At 48.2% G+C, this 15,304-nt stretch overlaps 1 protein-coding gene across 3 annotated transcripts in view; it reads left to right on the top strand.

Annotated features, from left to right (window-relative positions):
- CEP126 (centrosomal protein 126) overlaps positions 1-13,097 on the top strand; it is a 418,124-nt gene extending 405,027 nt beyond the window's left edge. For 2 of the 3 annotated variants that reach the window (XM_029602400.1, XM_029602402.1), the window contains one exon: positions 12,578-13,097. In XM_029602400.1, coding sequence (XP_029458260.1) covers positions 12,578-12,688 — 111 coding nt within the window. In that variant the 3' untranslated portion in view covers positions 12,689-13,097. The remainder of the gene's footprint in view (positions 1-12,577) is intronic. The other variant, XM_029602403.1, reaches the window with a different exon arrangement.
- The last annotated feature ends 2,207 nt before the right edge of the window (positions 13,098-15,304 follow it).

A 15,304-nucleotide genomic window follows, 5' to 3' on the forward strand; every position in this document is an offset into this window, starting at 1 on the left:
GGACTTGGAACATGGAAGACTCTTGGAAGTAGACATAGGCGAAGATTCAGGCAAAGACTTTTGGATGAAGGTTGAGGAGCAAGGTACTGGAGGCAAAAGTATACAGGAGCAAGATCAAGTACTGGGTTGAGATTGCGACGCAGCGCGCCCTAAACAGCCCACCTGCGGGGCTGGTAATGGACCACGCTGGGCTCGAAGCAGGCTCTAGACTCTGTGTGGAGTAGATGAGACTGGAACATGGCGAAGATCCTGAAGAGGCCTGCAGCGGGGCGCACCCTACACAGCCGCCAGAGGCTGGTCGCGGACCACGCTAAAGCGGAGCAGGTTCAAACAGTCTTAGACATGGACGGATGCAAATGCAAGGAACTATGAAGAGCACGACAGGATACAAGCTCAGGATTCAAGATACAGGATACACAACCAACTCGGTATTCAAGACCAGGATACAAGCAGAAGTCTTCTGGAGGCTTGCACTGCGGAAGAGAAGAAGGCCTTGTACCATTAGGCGCCCTACACAGCCCGCCCATCATGGACCATGACAATGGCACGCCGGGAAAGTGGACATCAAGGAACCAAGGAACTGGAGGCAGAGGCGAAGACAAAGGCATCAGGAAGGAACATCGGACATCAGGAGGTACGGACGAAGGACATCAGAAATACAGAGACATCAGAAGGTACAGACGGAGAACATCAGGAACACGAAGACATCTGGAGGCATGGACAAAGGACATCAGGAACATGAAGACGAAGCTGTCAAAGCAGGAGAAGACCACGGAGGACCTGGACCGAAGAAGAGGACACAGACGGTTATGGAACCTGATCCAAAGGCCCTGAATGAAGGCAGGCAGGGACCTTTATAGGGCTGAAGCAGGAAACTGGGTGGAGCTGGCTTCTGGCGGGGCTGCAAGCACTTCCTGTTGCTGGCCCTTTAAATGGACTTAAGAGATGCAAGCTGGCGCCTAGAGGAGGGTCCTGGATGAAAGCAGAACAAGGACAGTGGCGCTTCTCCTGCACACCGACACAGATGCAAAGGAAGCAGGCAGGCTTCAGGAGCAGCCTCCAGGCTGCAGGATTACATCAGAGCGGCAGCAGCCTCCCTTCGCCGCTCAGGAGGGACTTCGGCAGCGGCTCCTCACCACAAGAGGCAGGGACAGCTCGGTGGCGGCATCCATGCCGCGAGGGACAGGCAGGGGCGACACTAGGCCTCAGAACAGGGCCTCAGCGATGGCGGCTCCATGCCGCTGAAGATATCCGACTTGCGGCTTACTGCCGCAAGGGACAACGAAGCCGGGAGCGGTCTTCTGGCCGCCTAGGATGTTGAAGGTGTGGCGGTCCAGGCCGTGGGAGCAGCACGACCCGAAGAAGGTAAGAGACCTGCTCGCGGGGAGTAGCTCCGCAGGCCGGAATCGTAACAGTACCTCCCTCCTTAAAGACCCCCTCCTCAAGCCTCTTATCAACAGCTTAGAGGAGACAAGGTATCAAGCCATACTCACAGAGGAAGATCAAGGGTCCAAGGACAGACGTTGGAAGATTCTTGGCAAGGAGCTGTAGCGATGGAAATACTATAGCTGAAGACATGATGAAGAATGTTGAAGATCCAGGCAAGACGTAGACAAGATACTGAAGACACGAAACAAGCAGGGCACGGGTTGCAGGCCAGCAGGCTTGCATCTTAATCAATTGTTCAAGGTAGCAGAGATCAAGAACCAGAGGTCTAGGATAAACAGAAGGCATAGGCGAGCACTAACTTGGAATGAGGACCAGCTCTTGGTAGTCAGAGCAAGTGTGGCAAGTAGACAAGCATCATCTTCACAGTGGCAGCAAGAAAAGGAAGAATCAGCCTTCAAGCTGGACTCTACAGCTGTGACAATGGAACTCCAGGAGAGTAAGTAGACAACTTACTACTGCCAGCTGCTTTTGGATAGCAGTGGTGTCAGGAAGACTCGAATGGAAGTCCGCTGCACAAAGTTCAGATGATGGAGAGTTGATTCTGGAGGCAACTTTTGTCTAAAGAAGATAGTGAAGTCAATATCGAGGGAAGGCCCTCAGTGGGGGTCATAGCCAGGAGACCCACAGGATCTTCACCACTGGAAGGCCGAGATCCCCTCAGGAGGGGCCCTTGAGGATCCGAGCCGCTTGGACTTAGGTGAAGTCTGCCGAAGGCAGGAGTCCGAAGGGAAGTCCGAGGCTAGGCAGGCAGCAGAGATTGAAAAAGCTCAGGATTGCTGCTTCCAGGCTTGCATGGCTAGATGAAAAAAGTCTTTACAGTTTGGTCCGAGAGTGTTGCATCTTGGGAATTCATGAACACTTCAGGCACTCACAAGTGGTGAAGTTGTTCTCAGACTTGATGGTCAGTAGGTGTCGCCGTGGCACTATGCAAGAGACTGTTTGCTGAAGAGGATGGCTTCGATGACTATGAAGATGAAGTTCCCTTAGGGCTGGGTCAAGGAGCCCCTTGAGATAGATGGAGCTTCAACAGACCAGATTTGAAGACAGCAAAGACTTCCATGGGAATGAACAGAGAAATACCCAAGGATGGATGGTCAGGTGCAGGCAATGGGAAACGTCCCTGCAGAAGTGAATTACTAGTGGAAGACACTGGAGTTGGAGAATACTCAGTGACTTGTTGGGTTGTACGGAAGACTTCCTAGGGTGATGGACTGAAGATAACCGCATGGGTTATCCTAGATCCAAGGAAGTAAGGTTGACTCACCATGTGGTCTCAAGGAAGACAAGGTCTCTTCAGAGAGATAAACAGCATGGCAGTGCAGGCATAGTGGACCACTGGAAGATAATAATGCAGTCCTTAGCTTGGCAGCTAGGCTGCACAGCAGAGCAGATGGCAAGGAATCAGGATCTTCCAATCCGGATACTGGTGGTTTGGAATGCAGCTTGATGGACGCTAGAGGACCCATGGTGGCGAGCTCTGGGTGCAGGATGGCTCGCGATGGTGATCCTTGGTAGGATCCATTTGCATGGAACGGAAGCTGGATCAAATCGTGGATTCAAGGTGATTCGCTGAGATGAGGTCAAAAAATGAAATGCAGGAAGGTGACGTCTGCCAAAAACCGACAAGTAATCCATAGCTGGAATCTCACATGCGGACATGGAAAGAAACTTCTGGTTGAAGATGGCTCCATGGCAAGCATTCGGACAATGCAAGCAGGAGCGGAGCCAGAAACAAGGAGACGAAGACAGATCTAGGGTGCAGGTGCCTCCTGCTGGTCGTAAGAACCAAAGACCTGGTATGTGATGTGGAATACACTTTAATGAAACGTACTCTCTGATGCTTGAGAACTCTGGCCGTTGAAGATACTGGAGGCTAGATGTGGAAGCTGGGTGCAGGCACCTCCTGCATGTGGTATGGAACCAGGGAGCTGGACCACATCGAAGTGGGAAAAACGGAGATGAACTCTGGAACAGTGGCATATGCCTCCTGCTGGTCGTGGAAATTCCAGGACGAATTGAACTCTGAGATGGTCTGGATGCAGCTGCCTCCTGCAGTTCGTGGGAACCAGACAGCTGTAGAGGGAAGACATGGAGCAAAAAAAAAAAAAATTAATTAAGGCGTACTATTAAATGTCCAGGAACCAAGGTGAAAAAATTCTCTGGGCAAAAGCAAGTTGAAGAAAGTCCAGAAACTGAAGTAAAAAATTTCCGGGCAAAAATCAAGGCCAAAAAATGTCTAAAAAACTGGAGCTCGTCACAGGCACAGCTCACCGAGCTCATGGCCTTCGGATACTGTTATGAGCGTGGAGGCGCGGTCACTTCTGATGGGAGATGTGAGCCCTTGGATCACCATGCCACTCGAGGGGGAGCCCCGAGAGCGCAGTGAGAGGTGAGCCAATGCAAGCACGGGCAAACAAGAAACAGAAAAAGGCTGGAGCGAAGACAAGGAGACTGAAGGTTTGACCCTCTACCAGACCTGCACGCCCCAAGAAGACCAGCAATGCAATTTTGGTCAATGAACTGTCCTCCGACCATTCCAAGCTGTTTCGGACCTGCCGCTGGGTAACGGCAATAGGCGGCAGGCCGGAAAGAGGATTAGGGCAGATGGAGGCCTTGAAACATGGAAGACTCTTGGACGAAGACATAGGCGAAGCCTCTTGGACGTAGACATAAGTGAAGACTCGGGCAAAGACTTTTGGACAAAGTTTCAGGAGCAATGTACTGCAGGCAAAAGCATACAGGAGAAAGATCAAGTATTGGGTTGAGACTGCGACGCAGCGTGCCCTACACAGCCCACCCGCGGGGCTGGTCGTGGACCACGCTGGGCTCGAAGCAGGCTCTAGACGAGGTATGGAGTAGATGAGACTGGAACATGGTGAAGATCCTGAAGAGGCCTGCAGCGGGGCGCGCCCTATACAGCCACCAGAGGCTGGTCAAGGACCACACTGAAGTGGAGCAGGTTCAAATAGAGTCTTAGACATGGACGGATGAAAATGCAAGGAACTCCGAAGAGCACGACAGGATACAAGCTCAGGATTCAAGATACAGGATACACAAATAACTCGGGGTTCAAGACTAGGATACAAGCAGAAGTCTTCTGGAGGCTTGCACTGTGGAGGAGAAGATGGCCTTGTACCATGAGGTGCCCTACACAGCCCACCTGTGGGCTGGTCACGGACAACAACAATGGCACGCCGGGAAAGTGGACATCAAGGAACCAAGGAACTGGAGGCAGAGGCGAAGATAAAGGCATGAGGAAGGAACATCGGACATCAGGAGGTATAGACGAGGAACATCAGGAACACGAAGACATCTGGAGGCACGGACGAAGGACATCAGGAACATGAAGACAAAGCCGTCAAAGCAGGAGAAGACCACGGAGGACCTGGACCGAAGAAGAGGACACAAACGGTTGTGGAACCCGATCCGAAGGCCCTGAATGAAGGCAGGCTGGGGCCTTTATAGGGCTGAAGCAGGAAACTGGGTAGAGCTGGCTTCTGGCGGGGCCGCAAACAATTCCTGTTGCTGGCCCTTTAAATGGGCTGAAGAGACACGCTCCGGCATCTAGAGGAGGGTCCTGGATGAAAGCAGAACTATGGACAGCGGCACTCCTCCTGCACCCCGACGCAGACACAAAGGAAGCAGGTAGGCTTCAGGAGCGGCCTCCAGGACGCAGGATCGCATCAGAGCAGCAGCAGCCTCCCGCCGCAGTTCAGGAGGAACTTCGGCGGCGATTCCTCGCCTCAAGAGGCAGGGACAGCTTGGTGGCAGCGTCCATGCCGCGAGAGACAAGCAGGGGCGGCACTAGGCCTCAGAACAGGGCCTCAGTGATGGCGGCACCCTGCCGCTGAAGACATCCCACTCGCGGCTTCCCGCCGCAAGGGACAACGAAGCCGGGAGCGGCCTCCTGGCCGCCTAGGATGTTGAAGGTGTGGCGGTCTGGGCCGCGGGAGCAGCGCGACCCGAAGAAGATGAGAGACCTGCTCGCGGGGAGTAGCTCCGCAGGCAGGAATCGTAACACCCTTCTCTGTACCTTTTCTATATCTGCTATTTCTTTCTTAAGATGGAGCAACCAGAAGAACTGCACAACGTACTTGAAATCTCTAGCGCCGTGGATCTATACTAGGCATTATGATATTCTCAGTTGATTCGAGAACCGGAGGAACAAGCAAGAGATCAGGAGCAGAAATGAAGCTGAAGATCTGAACCTGGAGCAGGAGCTGAAGATCCGAGACTGGAGCAGGAACCAGCAGAAGAACCAGGCAAGGCAGGAACGGAGCGCTGCAACAAGTACCAGGCAGTAACCTCGTTGCAAGGCAAATTGGATCAGTCAGACGCCGGGTTTAAATATGTACCGGCGTCTGACATCACTCTCGGGGGCGGCCCGCGGTCCGGCGGGAAAATGCCTTTAAATTGCCTCTCCTTGCGCGTGCATGCGCCTAGGAGAGGAGGAGCTGATTTCCAGGGCTTGGCGGCGTCTCCCTTGTGGAGACGCCGCTGCGAGACAGGCCGAGCAGGCCCACGCAGCGGCGGCGCTTGCCGGCGCACTGAGCAGAAGGAAGTGGACCCGAACCCCGCTGCTGGAGTCCCAGCAGAGCAGGTAAGGGCTCAGTCGCGAGGCTCGCAACTGAGGCCGCAACATCGCCCATACTTTGTCATAGAGTCATATTATCCCATAACATATGTCAGTTTTTCCACTAACGCAATAGTGTGGATCTGACCACACCACCAGTGTTTGAGAGTAGGAGTCTAATTCCACCATGTTGCAGTGGAGAATCTGAATGCATGGATAAGATGCTTAACAAGAAGTTTCTTATATTTGCCCATCACCTGGCCTTCCTAATGCCCCAATAGACATAATTCCAGAGTCATACTGATTTTAGCATTTAATATCTAACCTGTAACAACCCACTCGCAGTCGAAATGTCTACACATGGGGACATTCCCACCAAACATGTAAATAAGTACCCCATTGGCCATACCTCCTCCAACACAACTGAGACGCCCAAGGGGAAAACCTAGTAAAAAAAAAACAGTGGATATTGATAGCAATGCAATAGAAGTTTCACCATCAGTTCCACCCTGTGTGCACATAGTAATGTCTTATGTGCTTTCTTATGTGCTTTCTGCCATATCCTAGTCCAGCTGTTTCTACCAATACTAATCCTTAAATCTTCACACCACTGTGACTCCACCCGGAGAAAGGGCTCCTGAAGGAGGCGAATCCATATAATAGCTTTAAAGATTATAGAACTAAGAACATAAGAACATGCCATACTGGGTCAGACCAAGGGTCCATCTATCTAAATCCCACCCCCCCCCCCCCCCACCTTTGTCGGCAAAGTTACGCCTGCTAGAAGCAGGCGTAATTTTGCGCGCGCCGGGCCGGCTGCCGCGCTCCATGTTCCGGTCCGGGGGCTGGTCCGGAGGCCGTGGCCACGGCCCCGGAACGCCCCCGGGCCGAAACCACGCCCGCTGCGCCGCCCCCGAAACTCCGCGTCACTCGCGACACGCCCCCGAAACGCAGCGTCACTCCCGGCACACCCCCGACATGCCCCGACACGCCCCTCCATGCAAACCCCAGGGCTTACGCGCGTACCCCTTTGAAAATCCTACCTTATGTGTCAACAGTTGCTACTGCCCACTCGGACTCATCCTGTCCTTGGCATGAGGGGTTGATCAGACCACCTTATTCCTGACAGGGAGCCAGAAAGCTGAGCTGCACAACCTGTTTAACAAGAACATGTTTATCCTACAGTAGATTTCAGAATTTCAGTAACATTTAATGGTGTTATAGACTGAAATTCTTGTTCCAAAATGATAGGGGGAATGGAACAACTCCCCTATGAGGAAAGACTAAAGAGGTTAGGACTTTTCAGCTTGGAGAAGAGACGACTGTGGGGGGTTATGATAGAGGTGTTTAAAATCATGAGAGGTCTAGAACGGGTAGATGTGAATCGGTTATTTACTCTTTCGGATAGTAGAAAGACTAGGGGGCACTCCATGAAATTAGCATGGGACACATTTAAAACTAATCGGAGAAAGTTCTTTTTTACTCAACGCACAATTAAACGCTGGAATTTGTTGCCAGAGGATGTGGTTAGTGCAGTTAGTATAGCTGTGTTTAAAAAAGGATTGGATAAGTTCTTGGAGGAGAAGTCCATTACCTGCTATTAAGTTCACTTAGAGAATAGCCACTGCCATTAGCAATGGTAACATGGAATAGACTTAGTTTTTGGGTACTTGCCAGGTTCTTTTGGCCTGGATTGGCCACTGTTGGAAACAGGATGCTGGGCTTGATGGACCCTTGGTCTGACCCAGTATGGCATTTTCTTATGTTCTTATGTTCCTTCTCAGATGTAATTTTCCAAGCAGGAATATAATAAATTTGAGTGAGAGGGGGAAGTGCTTGCTGGGGGATTTTCAAAAATTCTAGAGCAAATTTGTTCCACATTTCTTTTGCCGATAAAGCTGGCAACTTCGAAAAGATTACCAGCCTTAAATTTCTACTTCGTAATTGATTTTCAAGGTTTTCCATTTTTCTAGACAAATATTGATTTTCTTTTATTATTAACCCGTTTTGGTTACTTAACCTTTTCAATTCACCACTATTATTTTCAATTGCCTGATCTATCTTTTTGTCATCAAGAATTACCTTGTTGACTTTAGATTCCAATCTATCTATATTATTTACTGTAGGTTTCAATTGTAAAGTAACATTCTTATTTAAGACTACTAAAGTTTCCCATATGACCTCTACAGAAAATACAGGTGGTCTCACTATTGGTAATATTCCAGCTTCATCACATCCTGAAATAACTTCCTGGGATGACAACAAACCCTCTATAACATTCCTCTCTGGAAAATTGACCGTACTGGTCGCTCCTGCAAATGGAACCAAAGTTGTTCCTAGTCCACCACCCTATTCACCACTCTTTTCAAGAGGCGACAGGGTGTCCTTAAATGATTCCGATCTTATCATTGCAGGGTTAGGGTTCTCAGGGGGGGCTCTTTGATCTGGGGACAATGAGATCTCCAAGTCACGAAGGGCTACTGTGCCTTCCTGCAACCCTTCAGGTGACGTTTCACCCAGCATTATGACTTCCCTTCTGATGTGGACGTCCATTGGGCCTAACACTGGAGTTGCTATTGTACTTTCCTTTATAGCCCTCTCTCTAGCCCTGCGTTTGCGAGCTGAGTGAGGCATAACTTTAAAAAGATATGTCCTAAAGAAAACAAAAGTACTTAGCTGAGTGGATCGTCTTTCCTTGAATTCCACCAGGTGGAGATGAAAAAAGTGAAGGAGCTTCTTAGAAGTAACGAAACCAAGATGTTAAACCAAAGCCGTACACCCCTTTGGAGTGCGCGGCTTCGGCTGCGCGTCGTAAGGAGGCAATTTTTAAGCTGTGACGTCACTCGGGGGGGTCCTCAGCCTACCTTGTCTGCTTTCCTGGATCTCTCCAATTCCGAAAGGCCTCTGGTCTCCTCCACAGACTCACACTCAAGACGCTCACTCTCTCCCTTTCCCAGTTTCCTAGGGAAAGGCCTTTAGGAGGCAATTTTTAAGCCTCCTCTGACGGGGCACCCTGGTGACGTCACGCGGGGTGTGTGTCCTCAGCCCACCTCATCGGCGTTCCCGGATCTCTCCATCTCCGACAGACCTCCGGTCTCCTCCACAGACACACACTGAGGACGCTCACTCTCTCCCTTTCCTGGTCTCCTGGGGAAAGGCCTTTAGGCGGCGATTTTAAACCTCCTCCAACGTTGCAAGCTGGTGACCTCACTCAGGATGTGTGTCCTCGGCCCACCTCAGCGTTCCCGGATCTCTCCAACTCCGACAGACCTCCGGTCTCCTCCACAGACACACGCTCAGGACGCTCACTCTCTCCCTTTCCTGGTCTCCTGGGGAAAGGCCTGTAGGAGGCGATTTAAAACCTCCTCCGACGTCGCACGTTGGTGACGTCACTCAGGGGGGGTCCCCTCGGCCCACCTCGTCGGCATTCCCGGATCTCTCCAACTCCGACAGACCACCGGTCTCCTCCACAGACAGACGCTCAGGACGCTCACTCTCTCCCTTTCCTGGTCTCCTGGGGAAAGGCCTGTAGGAGGCGATTTAAAACCTCCTCCGACGTCGCACGTTGGTGACGTCACTCGGGGGGGGGGGGGTGTCCTCAGCCCACATCATCAGCATTCCCGGATCTCTCCAACTCCAAAAGGCCTCTGGTCTCCTCCACAGACACACGCTCAGGACACTCACTCTTTCCCTTTCCCGGTCTCCTCTTAACAAATTTTATAAAGGGACTTTTCCATCTTCACCCACTTATAAAAGACCCCATAGCATAATAGGACCTCAATCTCATTTTGACAAGATTAACGCATCCCTCATTTGAGCCAATGGCTCTAATAATTTCAAATTTCTAACCTGGAAGACAGTTTTCCTTGTAGAAGTTGGTTCTACTCATAGAGTCAGTGAACTCCAAATATTAATACATTCAAATGTTCAAAAATAGAGTAGTTCTCAGAACTCTTCCAAGATTTCTACCTAAAGATTCATTTAAAATAACCCATAGTCCTTCCAAGAGCTGATGCAAGTGTCTCAGGCACCCTAGGTGGAGCAAAAGGAGTGCCCCTCCCCATGTCTCTCTCTCTTTCTCTCCCTCTCCCCAATGCTGCTTACTTTCAACGCATTAATCCAGTCGCCTCTCCTATTCCTCCTCTGCCCAGCCCTGCAGCACAAACGCTTTGGGGCAGATTTTATAAATCTGCGCACACGCGTACTTTTGTTCGCGCACCAGGCGCGAACAAGAGTACGCGGGATTTCAACAGATACGTGCGTAGCCGCGCGTATCCATTAAAATCCGGGGTCGGCGAGCACAAAGCTGCCCAAAATCGGCAGCCTGCGCATGCCAAGCCGCGCAGCCTGCCTGCGTTCCCTCTGAGGCCGCTCTGAAATCGGAGCAGCCTCGGAGGGAACTTTCCTTCGCCCTCCCCTCACCTTCCCCTACCTAACCCCCCCCCCCCGGTCCTATCTAAACCTCCCCCCTACCTTTATCCCGAAAGTTACGCCTGCTGGAAGCAGGCGTAACTTTACGCACGCCAGGCCGGCTGCTGCGCTCCATGTTCCGGTCCGGGGGCTGGTCCAGGGGCCGCTGTCATGCCCCCGGGCCGGAAACACGCCCCCGGATACGCCCCCGAAACGCCACGTCACTCCCGGCACGCCCCTCGACAACCCCTCCATGCAAGCCCCGGGACTTACGAGCGTCCCGGAGCTTGCATGCTATGCAAAATAGGCTCGGCGCGCGCAGGGGGGGTTTGGGGTAGGTTTTCGGGGGGTACGCGCGTATCTTACGCGCGTACCCCTTTGAAAATCTACCCCTTTATGACTAAGCAGCTGATTACTACCAGTGGGTGCAGTAGGCCATTGCCCCCAAACTTCCAGCTCTCTAGGCAGTCACCTTGTCCATCTAGTGCTTCCACCAGCCCTGGTCCTTCCTGTTTTCTTGCCAAGGCTTCACACAAATAAAGCAGAACAAATACTACACCCTTTGAACTGTAGAAGGGCTATACTTTTTTTACATAGAAAGAAAAAAGCTTTATGGGAAATCTTCATAATTATTTGTATCCTTTCATCCAAACAAGCAATACCATCCAATTGGAAAACAGTCACATTTTTCTTGTCTGACTGACTATCATGTTTTGTTAAAATTTAAAAGCTTTCTATACTGGCATTAGTGTGAACATCATATCGGTTTACATCAAAAAAAGGAAGGAGGTATATAACTTTCTACCAGAATTAAGGCTCATTAAATTAGAGCAACTGCAATGTCAGTGGTTTTTTTCCAATCTGCATCTATTCAAGACATTTACAAAGCAGCTTCTTGGTCCTCCCTGAACACTTTGTGAAGCACTATTGTCTAGATCAAGTTTCTCAAGCAGATAGTGCTTTTGGCCAAGCAATTCTTCAAAATCTTTTCAATTAATAACATCAACTCTCCCACATTCTACGTTTATCCAGATTGCATATTAGTTACATTCAGTTTAGACATTTTCTAATGCAAACATCACCTTCGGATGTCCCCACTTGTCCTGTTTGTCCATGGAGAAAATGAAGTTGCTTACGTGTAACAGCTGTTCTCAGTAGATAGCTGAACAAATCAGCCACACAGTCTTGCTCTCCTCCCCTTAGAGTTGAAGTTCAACTAAGGAAAAAACTGAGGAGGCTTGCACGTGGGACTGGTACAAGGGAATTCCCATACATTCTCAGAAAGGTTTCTCCTTTCTGAGCTCTGAGAGAGCTTATTTGCCCTGATGCTGCCCATGAAGCTATTTCAATAATATTTAAATGAGCTGGTACTTTAAAAAAAAAAAAATAAAATTGTGCAATACTGAATCATTCCCATGAACTCCCTCATGGGTTAGTACATTGGCCTCTTTATTATTTTTAAACATCAAAAGAGGAAAACACAGGTAAATTTCAGGTCACTGATGACCAGTTGAAAAGCAAATCTTTGGACTTTTAGCCCAATCAATCCTAAGCACAAAAGTTTTGAAGGAGAGAAAACCTTTCAAAAATGGTGTGAGTAGGAGGTAATTTTATAACAACCCACATAAGTTAGCTGGCAAATATATGCATAAGTTACACCCATTTTCAAAGTGGACTTGCGTCCTTAAGTCTGCTTTGAAAATTATCCCACTAAATTAACCAGCACACAATTACATCTACTGTTATGTGTATAAAAAATTCCTTTTAAATTTTACATGCATCCTTTGCTCTCAGGAATGCTTCTGTTCAGTCCAGGTTAAAGTATGTGCTACATGACATAAGTGTATTTATTTTCCTGCATGTAAAACAGGCAATTGTATAATACAACATTTCTGAGTGTAAAGCATCATTTTACCCATGTAAAATTACTCTCAATATCCAGCACAGAGGTTGTTATAACTGCTATAAACCATCATTAATAGTGTTTATATGTAAGCATTTGTGCTAGTGATATGTTTATTTATATCTCAGTCCTAGCAATTAATAACTATAACTAATTTGAAGATAAGCATTTCTTTTGGTTTGACACACACTGCATAGCAATGGTTATACAATTGTAATAATCTATTGTTTATCATTGTTTAGAGGAGTATTCACCAAAGTACATCAACCCAGCCCATGGACACAACATTAGGAGGGCACCGGAATCGCAGTATATCAGCTGACAGCAGAACACGATTGCAGAGAAGATATTGATGCAATTAAAACATGCTAAACTGAAATTTCATTCCAAGGCATTTCTGTACACAAATGTAAAGTAGACGTGTGTCTGTTTGTGTGTGTGTGTGTACGTGTGTGTGTGAATATATGCACACAGATCTTACACGGTGTGTAATCAATGACAAAATAAATATTAAGAATAATATGTTTTGAAATTAGTTTACATTCAAGAGATTAATTCTATATTACTATAATGCACTTTACTGTAATATATTGTAATTTTTGTAATAACTGAAATACCTCATCTTGTATTTTCTTATACATATTGTTTAAGCTCACTATATTATATTGTATCTTAAGACTAAAAAAAATATTTTGCTACGCAAATTAAAATTATTCAAGTTAAATTCTTAAACCTTCATTTTTTCAGTTATTAATAATTTTTATTTCAGTTTTAAATGGGGTATTGTGAGAAATGATGAACTCGCCAATAATGAATACAACTGTGCAAAAAATATAAAATAATATTGCCAAATATTAGGGATGTGCATTTCTTTAAAACATATGGTTAATCCAAACTGAATAAGTCTATTTTCATTTCATTCATAAGAATCTAAAACAAATGGAAGGGACCTCAGAATATAACACAAATTTTCATTTGCATTCATTTTTGGATCACATTAAAGTCAAAGGGACAAGCAAAAGTGTTTGTTTGTTTTTTTACTCTAGGCAAGCTAGCAATTAGTGATGTCACATTTACCCTATACTGACTGAAGTTGGTTGGAAAGGACAGGGAACAAGCCAGGAAGCAGAACCAATCAAGGTCAAGCATTATTTTTAAGCAACCTATTCTAGCTGGCAATTGCATGGACTGACATTAACTTGCTACTTTTTTTCCAAGCTGAAACAGAAAGAAATTTTGAGCTATCTTCATTTTACTTCACTTCTGTGCTAGATAGGACAGAATAAGGTTGTGCATTTCTGAAGCTCTCTAAGCCAAAGAAAAACTTAAAGGGCCGGATTTTAAAAGCCCTGCGCGCGTAAATCCGGCCGGATTTATGCACGCAGGGCACTCGCGCGCCGGCGCGCCTATTTTGCATAGGCCGCCGGCGTGCACATAGCCCCGGGATGCGCATAAGTCCCGGGGCTTCGTAAAAGGGGCGGGAGGGGGCGTGTCTGGGGGGGTGTCCAGGGTCAGGGGGCGGTTCGGGGTGGGTCCGTGGGCATGGCGCCGGCCCGGGGGCGTGGTCGAGGCCTCCGGACCAGCCCCCGGGTTGGTGATGGCGCACCAGCAGCCCGCTGGCGCGTGCAGATTTAAGCCTGCTTTCGGCAGGTGTAAATCTGCCAACAAAGGTAGGGGGGGTTTAGATAGGGCCGGGGGGGGGGGGTTAGGTAGGGGAAGGGAGGGGAAGGTGAGGGGAGGTGGAAGGAAAGTTCCCTCTGAGGCCGCTCCGATTTCGGAGCGGCCTCGGAGGGAACAGGCAGCGCGCGCCGGGCACGGCGCACGCAGGTTGCACAAATGTGCACCCCCTTGCGTGCGCCGACCCCGGATTTTATAAGATACGCGCGGCTACGCGCGTATCTTATAAAATCCAGCGTACTTTTGTTCGCGCCTGGGGCACGAACAAAAGTACGCACGCGCGTAAATTTATAAAATCTACCCGAAAGAGATTTTGAAAGGAGAAACAGAAGATAGACTTTTTTCTTCCCTGCACTCATTGGGGCTACTGCATGTGATTGGATGTGCGTTTTGGATGCACGTCCATTACCCCTGATCCAATACGGGGATTAGCGCATCCAAAACGGGCATCCAAATCGCCACGTAGCTAATAGCGCTCATCACATGGAAAGTCATGTAGATGAGGCTATTAGCTAATCTCTGTGATACAATAAATTTTCCTGTGGCCAATGCAACCTTGCAACGTGGCAAATTTTACTCCAGCCCGGGGCTGGCATAAAGGTATGCCATGCTCAACGGCACATTGAAAAAAATAGAAAAATCCTGCTTTCAGTGATTCCTCCTAATCGTATCGTAACGATACTATGTAGGAAAAACCAAATAGAGCAGTATTTATTTTTTAAAAAATTATTTGAAAAAAAAAAATTTTGGACATCCAATACACACACAAGATACATGGTCCAGGCCATGTATCTTGTGCATGTATATGCCGGTAGCAGGTGAAAACAGATGCTCATAGATTGACAGCCACCTCTCCTGTGTGCCCGATGCCGAGGAGGTGCTAACGACGCACATTGTTCCTAGTGCCTCCTTTTTAGCGTGACCCCCTTAATTTATAATTTAATAATGTAAACCGATGTGATATGTAAAATCGAACACCGGTATATAAAAGTAAATACATAAATAAAATAAATAATTTAATATTGGATTGCGAGCCTAGAAGAGGTGGCTGGGCAAGCATTAGAAAAACCGGCACTCACACTGAGCACCTATTTTCTGTGCACATTTATTGTGAGACAGACAAAAGCACTGCACTTCTTTCTGCTCATTAGAATTGTAGGATCTGTGAATGAACAAGTAAAGTTGAAAGTTCAGTTTGTCTGTGTGTTCTAATTTCAGCTGCAGTGAGTGAGCAGCCTTAGCCTTTTTCCTCTCTCTTTATGACTTACCCCTAGATTCATCACAATTCTATA

This window comes from Rhinatrema bivittatum, chromosome 5, assembly GCF_901001135.1.
Source record: "Rhinatrema bivittatum chromosome 5, aRhiBiv1.1, whole genome shotgun sequence".
Classification (NCBI taxonomy): domain Eukaryota; kingdom Metazoa; phylum Chordata; class Amphibia; order Gymnophiona; family Rhinatrematidae; genus Rhinatrema; species Rhinatrema bivittatum.